Source organism: Haematobia irritans, chromosome 4 (assembly GCF_050003625.1).
Source record: "Haematobia irritans isolate KBUSLIRL chromosome 4, ASM5000362v1, whole genome shotgun sequence".
Taxonomy (NCBI): Eukaryota; Metazoa; Arthropoda; class Insecta; order Diptera; family Muscidae; genus Haematobia; species Haematobia irritans.
The window spans coordinates 194,825,547-194,841,016 of record NC_134400.1 but is presented as its reverse complement, the minus strand read 5'-3'; the positions used below and the strand labels follow the sequence as shown (position 1 = coordinate 194,841,016).

At 25.6% G+C, this 15,470-nt stretch overlaps 1 protein-coding gene across 2 annotated transcripts in view; it reads right to left on the bottom strand.

Moving 5' to 3' along the window:
* Positions 1-15,470, bottom strand: part of ImpE1 (Ecdysone-inducible gene E1) — a 115,528-nt gene that overhangs the window by 62,645 nt on the left and 37,413 nt on the right. For both annotated transcript variants that reach the window (XM_075305449.1, XM_075305450.1), the window contains exon 3: positions 883-1,063. In XM_075305449.1, coding sequence (XP_075161564.1) covers positions 883-1,063 — 181 coding nt within the window. The remainder of the gene's footprint in view (positions 1-882; positions 1,064-15,470) is intronic.

The following is a 15,470-nucleotide window of genomic DNA, read 5'->3' as shown; positions in this document are numbered from 1 at the left end:
GTCAAAATTTTTTTTCTATAGAAAATTTTGTCAAAATTTTATTTGTATATGAAATTTTGTCAAAATTTTATTTCTATAGAAAATTTTGTCAAAAATTTATTTTTGTAGAAAGTTTTGTCAAAATGTTGTTTTTATAGAAAATTTTGTCAAAATTTTATTTCGCTGTTGTTTGATAGTTGACCTTACTGTTAATATACTGTTAATTATATTTGTTTAGTACGGCTTGAGGCCGAACTAAACAAGCCGAACTAAACAAATATCGAAATTTTATTTCTATAGAAAATTTTGTCTAAATTCTATTTCTATACAAAATTTTGTCTAAATTTTATTTCTATATAAAATTTTGTCAAAATTTTATTTCTATAGAAAATTTTCTAAAAATTATATTTCTATAGAAAATTTTGTAAAACTTTTATTTCTAAGAGGAAATTTCGTCGGAATTTTATTTCTAAAGGAAAATTTTGTCAAAATTATATTTCTATAGAAAATTTTGTCAAAATTATATTTCTATAGAAAATTTTGTCAAAATTATATTTCTATAGAAAATTTTGTCAAAATTATATTTCTATAGAAAATTTTGTCAAAATTATATTTCTATAGAAAATTTTGTCAAAATTATATTTCTATAGACAATTTTTTCAAACTGAATTATTTACGTATTTAATCGGCCTTTTTTTTGTTGAATATATACCGCGTATGGACTAACTTACAATTGAGAAGACGGTGTTAAGAAATTTTGCCATCGGCAAGTGTTACCGCAACCCAAGTAATTCGATTGTGGATGACAGTGTGTAGTACAAGTTTTATGCAATCCATGGTGGAGCGTACATAAGATTAGGCCTGGCCGAACTTACGAATAGATTCATAGATTTTCATACTTACATGAAAGACATGTTGTCGTATTGAATTGCACATAGTATGGTGCACATTCGCAGTAACCTAATGCTGAACATGATGAGCCCTTAATAAAATCCGTACAGTCCATATCATGTTGACATTTGGAGCCAAGTGTTGATGCTGCTGCAACTTGTGATGTGTGGATCAGGGTTATAATAGACACTAACTGCAACAAAAGAAAAGATTTAGAATATAAAAATTTATTACAATACTAATCAAGAATATAGAGAAATAGGAAATAAGAAAATAGAAATAAGGAATTTTACCTAACTTCAAAGAATATACGACTTCAACGGAGTAAAGTTCGTAAACGCCAAGTTCAAAGATTCCTGTCTAAAATTTTATAAGAAAAAATTAAAAGCTAAGATAATGATTTTTTTTTTATTTTAAAAAATTTGACTTTATTGGCGCTATGAATATGGGCCCATGAAATTTAGCACCAAAACCTGAATGAAATAGCACCCCAAAAATTACACAGAAAAAAAATCCAAAAACAGCATAGGAAAACTTTGTCTCAAAAAAAATATTTTTTTTTACAGAATAGAATTCAACCTACTGCTGCCTTTAATACCAATAATTTAAGCTTAAATTAAATTTCATACAATTTAAATAATTTATGGTTTTTAAATGAAAACAAGGTTATCATCAATTAAATTGAATCTAACTTATTTTAATTCCTGACACCATAAATTTCTATAGAAATTTGTCCAAATATATTTGAAATAAATTGTAAGAAGATGAATTAATTTTAAAAAATAAGAAAACAAAATTCCCTCAACACTAATATTTGTTCGCCTCATGTGATTTGGAAAAAGTCAAAATAAAAATGCCCATGTCAAAGAATCAAATCAATCAATTTTGTTTATTCATCTCGGAGGTAGTTAAGCGGTATTGTATTCTCAATAAAGGCTACTCTAAAAACGTGGACATAAACAAAACGAAGCTACGGTAATATGAGAAAAAGAAACTGTGTTGAGTTGCTAGTACCACCGTTGAGGTGCAAAGACTTTTATATTTGCTTTTAGTTTGATGCTATTACAGGGTGGTCCAACCATAATAGTATAAGTGAATAAAATATAATTAAAATAAAAGCTTCAGATGTTAGGGATTCAGAAAGGTGAATATATACTTGTTGTTAACGAAGTCGCAGACACCTTTTTTATTAACCAAATAAAATAAAATTTTGACAAAATATTCTAGAGAAATCAAATTGCGAAAAAAATTTTCTATAGAAATAAAATTTGAACAAAATTTTCTACAGAAATTAAATTTTGCAAAATTTTCTATAGAAATAAAATTTTGACAAAATTTTCTATAGAAATAAAAATTTTGACAAATTATTCTATAGAAATAATATTTTTACAAAATTTTTTATAGAAATAAAAATTTTGACAAATTATTCTATAGAAATAAAATTTTGACAAAATTTTCTATAGAAATAAAACATTGACAATATTTTATATAGAAATAAAATTTTGACAACATTTTCTACAGAAATGAAAATTTTGACAAATTTGTCTATAGAAATAAAATTTTGACAAAATTTTCTATAGAAATAAAATTTTGACAAAATTTTCCATAGAAATAAAATTTTCTATAGAAATGAAATTTTGACAAAATTTTCTATAGAAATAACATTTTGACAAAATTTTCTATAGAAATGAAATTTTGAAAAATATGATAACATATAGAAATAAAATTTTGACAAAATGTTTTTACAAATTTTTCTATTGAAATGAAATATTGACAAAATTTTCTATAGAAATGAAACATTGACAATATTTTATATAGATATAAAATTTTGACAAAATTTTCTATAGAAATAAAAATTTTGACAAATTATTCTATGGAAATAAAATTTTGACAACATTTTCTATAGAAATAAAATTTTGACAAAAATTTCTATAGAAATAAAATTTTGACAAAATTTTCTATAGAAATAAAATTTTGACAAAATTTTCTATAGAAACACAATTTTGACAAAATTTTGTATAGAAATGAAATTTTGACAAAATTTTCTAAGAAATAAAATTTTAACAAAATTTGCTATATAAATGAAATTTTAACGAAATTTTCTTTGGAAATAAAAATTTTTACAAATTATTCTATGGAAATAAAATTTTGACAACATTTTCTATAGAAATAAAATTTTGACAAAAATTTCTATAGAAATAAAAGTTTGACAAAATTTTCTATAGAAATGAAATTTTGACAAAATTTTCTATAGAAAAAAAAATTTGAGAAAATTTCCTATAGAAAAAGAATTTTGACAAAATTTTCTATAGAAATAAAATTTTGAGAAAATTTTCTTTGGAAATAAGACTTTGACAATATGCCTATAAAAATAAAATTTTTAGAAAATTTTCTTTAGAAGTAAAATTTTGAGAAAATTGTCCATAGAAACAAAATTTTGACAAAATTTTTTATAGAAATAAAATTTTAGCAAAATTCTTTATAGAAATAAAATTTTGTCAAAATTTTCTATAGAAATAACATTTTGTCAAGATTTTCTATAGCAATAAAAATTTTGACAAATTGATCTATAGAAATAACATTTTGACTAAATTTTCTATAGATATCAAATGTTGACAAAATTTTCAATACAAATAAAATTTTGAGAAAAATTGTATGTTGGGAAATAAAAATTTGACAAACTATTATATAGAAATAAATATTCGACATTTTTTTATAGAAATAAAATTCGACAAAATTTTTTCTATAGGAATTAAATTTATTTATTTATTTCGTCTAGGGAAGCATTCCGTACAGATTAATGCTTAATAATAAATTGTGCTCAACAAGTTCTTAAATCGATTAAAATTTACAGGAAAGTTTACATCGTATGGCGAACTTATTCTACTACATTCTGTAAGAATTTTGGTAATGGTCCCTTTCGTAGCGTAGCTTGTTCAGTGGCAAGGAACATGAAAAACTTCAAAATTTCTTAATCTTCGGGATGCTGCATGAAATTCTAATTTATTAAGAATATAATTTTGACAAAATTTTCTATAGAAATAGAATTTTGACAAAATTTTGTATAGAACTAAATTTGGACAAAATTTTCTATGGACATAAAATTTGGACAAAATTTTCTATAGGAATAGAATTTTGACAAAATTTTCTATAAAAATATTTTTTTTACAAAATATGCTATGTCAAAAAAAAAAATTAACAAATCTTTTATAGAAATAAGAAGTTAATTAAATTTTCTATATAAATAATATTTTGAAAACAAAAAAATCTAGAGAAATAAAATTTGGATAACAAAAAAAAAAATGGATAACAATAAAAAAAATGTGACATAATTTTCCATAGAAATAAAATTTTAACAAAATTTGCTATATAAATGAAATTTTAACAAAATTTTCTTTGGAAATAAAAATTTGGCAAATTTTTTTATAAAAAGAAATTGACAAAATTTTCTATAGAAAAAAATTTTGACAAAATTTACTATAGAAATAAAATATTGAGAAAATTTTCTTTGGAAATAAGAATTTGACAATATGCATATAAAAATAAAATTTTGGGGAAAATTTTCTTTCGAAGTAAAATTTTGAGAAAATTGTCCATGGAAATAAAATGTTGACAAAATTTTTTATAGAAAAAAAAACAAAATTCTTTATAGAAATAAAATTTTGACAAATTTTTCTATGGAAATAAAAATTTGACTAAAATTTCTATAGAAATAAAATTTTGACAAAATTTTCTATAGAAATAAAATTTGAACACATTTTTCTACAGAAATGAAATTTTGACAAAGTTTTTTATAGAAATGAAAATTTGACAAAATTGTCTATATAAATAATGTTTGGGCAATTTGATACAATTTTCTATAGAAATAAAAATTTGACTAAAATTTCTATAGAAATAAAATGTTGACAAAATTTTCTACAGAAATTAAATTTGGCAAAATTTTCTATCGAAATAAAATTTTGACAAAGTTGTTTATAGAAATGAAAATTTGACAAAATTGTCTATATAAATAATGTTTGGGCAACATTTTTTTTATAGAAAAAACAAAATTTTCTATAGAAATAAAATTTTGACAAAATTATGTATAGAAATTAAAATTCGTAAAAATTTCTATAGAAATAAAATTTTGACAAAATTTTCTATACAAATAAAATTTTTAAAAAATACGTTATAGAAATAAAATATTGACAAAATTTTGTATAGAAATAAAATGTTGATAAAAGTTTTAATAGAAATAAAATTTTGACAAAAATTTTTATAGAAATAACATTTTGACAAAAATTTTATTTTTGTCAAAATTTTGACAAAATTTTCTGTTGAAAAAATTTTCTATAGAAATAAAATTTTGACAAAATTTTCAATAGAAATAAAATTGTGACAAAGTTTTCTAAACAATAAAATTTGGATAACATTTTCTATAGAATTAAATTAATTACAAACTTTTCTATAGAAATAATATTTTGATAAAATTTTTTATAGAAGTAAAATTGTGGCAAGATTATGTATAGAAATTAAAATTCGTAAAAATTTCTATAGAAATAAAATTTTGACAAAATTATTAGAAATTAAAATTCGTAAAAATTTCTATAGAAATAGATTTTTTAAAAAATATGCTATAGAAATAAAATATTGACAAAATTTTCTATAGAAATAAAATTTTGATAAAAGTTTTAATAGAAATAAAATTTTGACAAAAATGTTTATAGAAATAAAATTTTGATAAAAGTTTTAATAGAAATACGATTTTGACAAAATTTTTAATAGAAATAAAATTGTGACAAACTTTTCTACAGAAATAAAATTTTTACAAAATCTTCTATAGAAATAATATTTTGATAAAATTTTTTATAGAAATAAAATTGTGACAAAATTATGTATAGAAATTAAAATTCGTAAAAATTTCTATAGAAATAGATTTTTTAAAAAATATGCTATAGAAATAAAATATTGACAAAATTTTCTATAGAAATAAAATTTTGATAAAAGTTTTAATAGAAATAAAATTTTGACAAAATTTTCTATAGAAATAAAATTTTGACAAAATTTTCTATAGAAATAAAATTTTTACAAAATTGTCTATAGAAGCAATATTTTGATAAAATTTTTTATAGAAATAAAATTTTGACAAATTTTCCAAAAACGTTTATTATGAAAGATTATAAAATCTCTTACCGAAGCATTTAAATTAACAGTTAATAAGCAACATCTTTTTTAGGGAGCCACCTTGGTGCAATGGTTAGCATGCCCGCCTTGCATACACAAGGTCGTGGGTTCGATTCCGGCTTCGACCGAACACCAAAAAGTTTTACCCCAGCGGTGGATTATCCCACCTCAGTAATGCTGGTGACATTTCTGAGGGTTTCAAAGCTTCTCTAAGTGGTTTCACTGCAATGTGGAACGCCGTTCGGACTCGGCTATAAAAAGGAGGTCCCTTGTCATTGAGCTTAACATGGAATCGGGCAACACTCAATGATAAGAGATCACCAATGTGGTATCACAATGAATAGTCTAAGTGAGCCTGATACATCGGGCTGCCACCTAACCTAACCTAACCTAACGTCTTTTTTAACTAAATTTATAAGCAAAACTATAATATTCTTTAGTCTGCCGTTAGATGATACTTCTATGCTGTGAATTGGCAAGTACAGACTAATTTTTATTACCGTTCACTTTTATCTTCATCTTCTTTTTCTATTTAATTAAAAGGTTACGGATGTTATTGTTAATGTTCTATGGTATGGAAATTTTTCTAAATTAATAGTTGGTTACATATTATAAGTGTTGCAGAACCAGATTTATGCAAAACTATCCACAATTATGAAAATCTATTACTAAAACAAAAGACTTAAGACACGAACACCAAAATACTATTCTCTAATAGGAATCTAAGTAACAGGAAAATAGGTGAATACAAAATGAATTCAGTCGGTATTGAGCTTATAGTAGGGCTTTATATACCCTTTAAACAAAAACACCAGTTTATCGATTTAAAAAATCCGATGATTTTGGGTTTTTAATCAATTTGATTCCATCAGCTGAAAGAACGATTATCGCTTTATTAACTTAGAACTACACAACTTTATTGAGTATGGAGTCGTAGAATAAGAAATGTTTCCCAAAAAAACTATTTTCGGTTTAGTGTCAAGCTAATTCAAACGATGCATGATTCCTTAATTTGGTTAAAATGCTACCAAACTATCACTTCACTTGTCTTAAAATGAATGATCGCTGCCGCTTTTCTTCAGTTTTTATTTAATTTTTTCTTTTTTTGGTTTCTCATCAGCATTCAGCACCGACAGTGAGCGATAAATTTTTTTCGGACCTTGCCATGGTATTCTAGCTATGTTTGGTGTATTTTTTTCAGTTTATCTGTGGTATTGTTGTTTGACCATTTTTGGGTTGAGCGCTGCTCTGGCAGGTCTTCTCAATGGCCTATGATTTTGGTCTCAAACGATTACCAACACTTCATGTCTTTTGGGAAAGTAGTTTAAAGAAGGCTAATAGTACTTGACACTCGTCAAATTGTAAATTCGATAGAGAATGGTTTTTGTTTTTGAAGGGGGACGGTTTCATTGTTTTTTTCTTTTCTTTTCTTTTGGCCTTTTCTTTTTGTGATGATGTGAATCATTTCGTGTTATTATTTGCGGTCTTTGTTTTGGGTATGCTTTATTATTTTCTATTTAAAAGGTGTTTTGTTCTATTTCATTATGTTTTTGAGGTGTTTTTGCTATTGTTAGACGTTTCTCCGGTTTGCAATTAAAAATTATTTTTAATTTTTCATTTACTGTTTTTTTTTTTTTTTTGGGAGGGCTTTTTGGCACACGCGCTTTTTCTTAATTTATGGCATAGAAATGAAATCGTGTTGTATTTCTAATGGTGGTCATTTTGCTTTTTGTTGTTTTTTTTTTGTGCGAGGAAATATCATAAAGTTGTTTTTTTAAATATGTGGGTCACTTTTGCGAAGTCATTAAAGTGACTTTATGACGCAGAAGATGTATTTGTTTTTTTTTTGGTATATATATGGTAAGGTTCTTTAGAACGTGTCAGCTGATATAAGCTGATGACAAGGGAATAAGATATAGACAAAGGAAATTTAATGTAATCACTTGAAATTGAATCTGTTAGAGGAAAGTTTTATAAATAATCCTTCGGGTGATTTGTTAAATAATCCGTGACTGTGATGACCTTTTCATTCATCTTATATTTTTGTAAAACCTAGGACTGTTAGACTTTTTATGTAAAAAATTTGAAAAGCCATCGCTCAAAATTTTTAAAAGGTTGACATGGCGACTTTTCCAGAAAAGAAATAAAAATCGAAAGATCAAAAAGTCGACTTTTCCAAATTTGAAAAAAAATCGTAGGATCAAAAAGTCCACGTTTTGATTCTAATTACAAAACTAAGCTCAATGAGAGGCTTTTGAAATCAGCTTCAACGAGAGGCTTTTAAAGCCAGCTTCACAGGAATATGAAAATTGGGTTAAATTAGCAGAATGTTGTAGGGATCAATAGTTCGCAGCCACCAATTTCGCAGATATGCAGAGGTGCTCTATCATGGTGAGGCTCAATTCATAATAAATGCTGATTCAATTTTACACGAATTCATTATGCTACAATTTGAAAATGGGTCTAAGAAGAATTAGTCAACCAAAGTTTTAAGAAAATTTTGCCAAAACTTTGTTTCTATAAAAAAAAAATTGTCAAAATGTTATTATACCCTCCACCATAGGATGGGGGTATATTAACTTTGTCATTCCGTTTGTAACACATCGAAATATTGCTCTAAGACCCCATAAAGTATATATATTCTGGGTCGTGGTGAAATTCTGAGTCGATCTGAGCATGTCCGTTTGTCCGTCCGTCAGTTGAAATCACGCTAACATCCGAACGAAACAAGCTATCGACTTGAAACTTGGCACAAGTAGTTGTTATTGATGTAGGTCGGATGGTATTGAAAATGGGCCATATCGGTCCACTTTTACGTTTAGCCCCCATATAAACGGACCCCCAAATTTGGCTTGCGATTGCTCTAAGAGAAGCAAATTTCATCCGATCCGGCTGAAATTTGGTACATGGTGTTAGTATATGGTCTCTAACAACCGTGCAAAAATTGGTCCATATCGGTCCATAATTACATATAGCCCCCATATAAACCGATCCCCCGATTTGGCTTGCGGAGCCTCTAAGAGAAGGAAATTTCATCCGATCCGGCTAAAATTTGGTACCTGGTGTTAGCATATGGTCTCTAACAACCATGCAAAAAATGGTCCACATCGGTCCATAATTATATATAGCCCCCATATAAACCGATCCCCCGATTTGGCTTGCGGAGCCTCTAGGAGAAGCAAATTTCATCCGATCCGGCTGAAATTTGGTACATGGTGTTGGTATATGTTCTCTAATGACCATGCAAAAATTGGTCCACATCGGCCTATAATTAGATATAGGCCCCATATAAACCGATCCCCAGATTTGACCTCCGGAGCCTTTTAGAGGAACAAAACTCATCCGACCCGGTTGAAATTGGGTACGTGGTGTTAATATATGGTCTTTAACAACCATGCAAGAATTGGTCCATATCGGTCCATAATTATATATAGCCCCCGTATAAATCGATCCCCAGATTTGTCCTCCGGAGCCTCTTGGAGGAGCAAAATTCATCCGATCCGGTTGAAATTTGGCACGTGGTGTTAGAATGTGGTCTCCAACAAACACGCAAGGATTGGTCCATATCGGTCCTTAATTATATATAGCCTCCATATAAACCGTTCCCCAGATTTGATCTCCGGAGCCTATTAAAGGAGCAAAATTCATCCGATCCGGTTGAAATTTCCATAGAAAATTTTGTCAAAATCTTATTTCTATAGAAAATTTTGTCAAAATTTTATTTCTATAGAACATTTTGCCAAAATTTTATTTCTATAGAAAATTTTGTCAGAATTTTATTTCTATAGAAAATTTTATCCAAATTTTATATCTATAGAAAATTTTTTCTAAATGTTACTTCTATAGAAAATGTTGTCAAAATTTTATTTTGTCAAATTTTTATTTCTATAGAAACTTTAAACTTAATATATAGAAACTTTATAGAAACTTTAAACTTATATACGTATTTTATCGGCCTTTTTTAGTTTAATATATACCACGTATGGACTATGTGGTATATATTACAGTGTTAGGAAGTTTTAAGATACCTTGCCATCGGCAAGTGTTACCGCAACCCAAGTAATTCGATTGTGGATGACAGTCTTCAGTAGAAGTTTCTACGCAATTCATGGTGGGAGCCACCGTGGTGCAATGGTTAGCATGCCCGCCTTGCATACACAAGGTCGTGGGTTCGATTCCTGCTACGACCGAACACCAAAAAGTTTTTCAGCGGTGGATTATCCCACCTCAGTAATGCTGGTGACATTTCTGAGGTTTTCAAAGCTTCCCTAAGTGGTTTCACTGGAATGTGGAACGCCGTTCGGATTCGGCTATAAAAAGGAGGTCCCTTGTCATTGAGCTTAAAATGGAATCGGGCAGCACTCAGTGATAAGATAGAATAGAAGTTCACCACTGTGGTATCACAATGGACTGAATAGTCTAAGTGAGCCTGATGCATCGGGCTGCCACATAACCTAACCTAACCTAACCATGGTGGAGGGTACATAATCTTCGGCGTGGCCGAACTTACGGCCGTATATACTTGTTTTTATTTAAAATTTTGTTTAACTTTTGCTTCTATAGAAAATTTTATCAAAACTTTATGCCCTAGAAATTTTTGTCAGGATTCTATTTCTAATCTAATCTCTCCAAAATTTTGTCAACATTTTTTTCAATAGAAAATTTTCTCAAAATTTTATTCCTATATAAAATGTTTTGTCAAAATTTTATTTCTATAGAATATTTTGTCAAAATTTCATTTCTATAATAAAAATTTTGTCGAAGTTTGTACTTCTATAGAAAATTCTCTAAAAAAATTTTCTCAAAATTTAACTTCTATAGAGAATTTTGTCAAGCTTTTACATCTATAGAAAATTTTGTCAAAATTATATTACTATAGCAAATGTTGTCAAAATTTTATTTCTATAGAATATTTTGTCAAAATTTCACTTGTATAATAAAAATTTTGTCGAAGTTTGTACTTCTATAGAAATTTTTTTAATGTTTATTTCTATTTATTTCTATTTATTTCTATTTATAAAAAAAATCTCAAAATTTAATATCTATGGAAAATTTTGTCAAAATTTTATTTCTATAGAAAATTTTTTCAAAATTTTATTTCTATAGAAAACTTTGTCAAAATTTTTTTCAATAGAAAATTTTGTCAAAATTTTATTTCAATATAAAATGTTTGTCCAAATTTTATTTCTATAAAACATTTTTTTCAAAATTTTATTTCTATAGACTATTTTGTCAAGATTTCATTTCTATAAAAAATTTTGTCAATATTTGTCATTCTATAGAAAATTCTCTAAAATTGTTTATTTCTATAGAAAATTTTCTCAAAATTTAACTTCTATAGAGAATTTTTGTTAAGATTTTACTTCTATAGAAAATTTTGTCAAAATTACATTACTATAGCAAATGTTGTCAAAAATTTATTTCTATAGAATATTTTGTTAAAATTTCATTTCTGTAATAAAAATTTTGTCCAAGTTTGTACTTCTATAGAATTTTTTTTTAAATGTTTATTTATATAAAAAAAATCTAAAAATTTAATATATAATAAAAATTTTGTCCAAGTTTGTATTTCTATAGAATTTTTTTTTTTAAATGTTTATTTCTATAAAAAAAAAATTCTCAAAATTTAATGTCTATAGAAAATTTTGCCAAAATTTAATATCTATAAAAAATTTTGTCAACATTTAATATCTATAGAAAATTTTGTCAAAAATTTTTTTTCAATAGAAAATTTTCTCAAAATTTTATTTCTATAGAATATGTTTTCAAAATTTCATTTCTATAAAAAATTTTTGTCAACATTGTTACTTCTATAGAAAATTCTCTACAATTTTTATTTCTATAGAAAAATTTCTCAAAATTTAACTTCTATAGAGAATTTTGTCAAGATTTTACTTCTATAGAAAATTTTGTAAAAATTATATTACTATAGCAAATGTTGTCAAAATTTTATTTCTATAGAATATTTGGTCAAAATTTCATTTCTATAATAAAAATTTTGTCCAAGTTTGTACTTCTATAGAAATTTTTTTTAAATGTTTATTTCTATAAAAAAATCTCAAACTTTAATATCTATAGAAAATTTTGTCAAATTTTTTTTCAATAGAAAATTTTCTCAAAATTTCATTTTTATAGAAGGTTTTGTCAACATTTTATTGCTATAGGAGTTCTTCTCCAAATTTTTATTTCTATGGAAAAATTTTTCACAATTTTATTTCTATAGCAAATATTCTCATAATTTTATTTCTATAGGAAATCTTTTCAAACTTTTATTTCTATATAAATTTTTCTCTAAATTTTATGTCTATAGAAAAATTTTGTCAAAAGTTTAGTTCTATAGAAATTTTTGTCACAATTTTATTTCTATAGATATTTTTCTCAAAATTTTATCATTATAGAAAATTTTTTCAAAATTTAGCTTCTATAGAGAATTTTGTCAAGATTTTACTTCTATAGAAAATTCTATCAAAATTATATTACTAAAGCAAAGTCAAAATTTTTTTCAATAGAAAATTTTATTTCTATAGAATATTTTGTCAAAATTTCATTTCTATAAAAAAATGTTGTCAACATTTTTACTTCTATAAAAAATTCTCTAAAATTGTTTATTTCTATAGAAAATTTTCTCAAAATTTAACTTCTATAGAGAATTTTGTCAAGATTTTACTTCTATAGAAAATTTTGTCAAAATTATATTACTATAGCAAATGTTGTCAAAATTTTATTTCTATAAAATATTTTGTCAAAAATTCATTTCTATAATAAAAATTTTGTCCAAGTTTGTACTTCTATAGAATTTTTTTTTTTAATTTTTATTTCTATAAAAAAAATTCTCAAAATTTAATATCTATAGACAATTTTGTCAAAATTTTATTTCTATAGAAAATTTTGTCAAAATTTAATTTTTATAGAAGGTTTTGTCAACATTTTATTTCTATGGAAAAAATTTTCACAATTTTATTTCTATAGCAAAGTTTCTCATAATTTTATTTCTATAGAAAATCTTTTCAAACTTTTATTTCAAATTTTCTTTTCAAACTTATTTTGTCAAAATTTTATTTCTATAGAAAATTTTGTCAAAATTTAATTTTTATAGAAGGTTTTGTCAACATTTTATTTCTATAGATATTTTTCTCTAAATTTTTATTTCTATGGAACAGTTTTTCACAATTTTATTTCTATAGCAAATTTTCTCATAATTTCATTTCTATAGAAAATCTTTTCAAACTTTTATTTCTATATAAATTTTTCTCTAAATTTTATGTCTATAGAAAAGTTTTGTCAAAAGTTTAGTTCTATAGAAATTTATGTCACAATTTTATTTCTTTAGACATTTTTCTCAAAATTTTATCATTATAGAAAATTTTCTCAAAATTTTATTTCTATAGACATTTTTCCCAAAATTTTATTATAGAAAATTTTCTCAAAATTTTATTTCTATAGAATATTTTGTCAAAATTTTAGTTCTTTAGAAATTGGTTCTATAAAAATCTGTAATGTATTTAGAGGAATATTTTGCAATATCTACCAAAACATCAAATTTTTTGGTAGATTTCTACCACTTGTTGCAACCGTGTATAGGATCCCAGGAAAATAAAAACACTATTTTATACCGTTTGTAGGGAGTGAATTGAAGTTTTGGGCGCCATTTGAATTATGGAAATAAACCCCAATATTTCAAATAAAAATTAACACTAGTTTCCTTTGGGAGTTGGTGCTTTCTTTTGAAGTGGGGCTTTCTGGAATTTAACAATGATGACAACAAGACACAATTAGTTTGTTCGTAACACATATTTAATTTTTTTTTTCTTCATAAAAGTTAATATTTTTTAATTGGTTAGATTTCAAGTCCAATTTTAATTTTAAGTTTTTTTTAATTAAAATTTAAAATGAGCGCTAATTTTATTGTGGGGTCGACTTTAATGTTTTACAGTTTGTGGGGCTCTTTTTCATAGGGCTCAGATTTATTAAGAAGTGTTGCCGCATATTTGTGGCCCTGTTTCATTTGGGTTTTGGTGCTAGAGACGTAGGCTCCATCATGAAAATAATCTTAAAACAAAATTGGGGACCAGCTTCACTTTTGATCTAAAAATCCGTGTCAAAATAAACCATAGACCATAAACATGGAAAAATTTATTCATGTCTATTTAAAATTTAAATTGTTCATTGTTGTTGTTTTTGATTTAAGCTTAAAATCATGCATTGACTAAACTATCAACCAATTATCAGAATAAATTCAGGCAGTTCACTAAACCCAAAAGTGAACCACACTTGAACCTTCCGAAAAAAGGTTTTACATGATAGCCGGCTTATGCCGAAATAAATTCATACAAACATTTCTCTTTTCCTTTGCCACCATCATCGCTTTGAGTGCAGTTGGCTGGGTTTATTAAATTTTTAAATTTTTTTTTTTAATTGAAATTTTCAATGAGTGCTGATTTTATTATGGCGTCTAGTTTTATGTTTCACATTTTTTGTGGCCCTTTTTCATGGGGCTCAGATTTATTAGGAAGTGTCGTCACATAATTGTGGCCCTGCTCCATTTGGGTTCTGGGGCTAATATTCCTGAGGTTCATTTTCATAAATCCCACGCTCCATCTTGAAAATAATCTTAAAACAAAATCGGGGACCATTTTCACTTTTGATAAAAAAAAAATCCGCTTAAAAATAAATTCTAGTTGATGGAAAAATATATAGTTTTAAAATAAAGCTTATATATGCGATATTGAGTACGAACAAAATATAGATTTTTGTAACATCAGTAAATTCTGGGGTAAGTTGTGTTCAAAGGCATATACTTTCCTCCGATATGAAAATTTAGACAAACGAAATTCCCCCTTCTGATAAGATAATGTCTTTATGAGAAGAAAAACAAAATAGCTGAAATAATTGTCAGCGATTTTATTCGAATTTATTCGTCCCTTAAGCTTTTGCAAATGTTTAGTGGCAAAACAAAACATAGCTTGAAATTACACTCACAAAAAGGGGCGCTTATTTGAACAATTTTTTGCTAACTTTAATGACGTCAACTAAAAATAACAAAAAAATGTTTTGTATAAATATAGTGGACAATTTTTCTAAAAAATAAAATAATTAATATTTTCCTAAAATGTGAGAAGTTTGCTTTAATTGGCTGCATAAGTTTCTAAAATTGTACCTGTCGTGAACTTCTGAACAGAGCTGAAGACATTTTAACAATTTTATAAATCCAATCTTTTCCTTCAACGTATGAAATTTTATTCAACAACAGAAAAAATTATTATTTTTAATAAAGTTTCTTCAATTTGACAAAAAATATTAACTAATTTGTAACATCGTGTACCATCACAACGGACTGATTGAATAGTCTAAGTGAGCCTGAAACTTTAACCGAACGTCGTGTAATTAGAAATCTATTTTAGTTAAAATTTTCTAAACTAAACCAACATTTTCTTTTA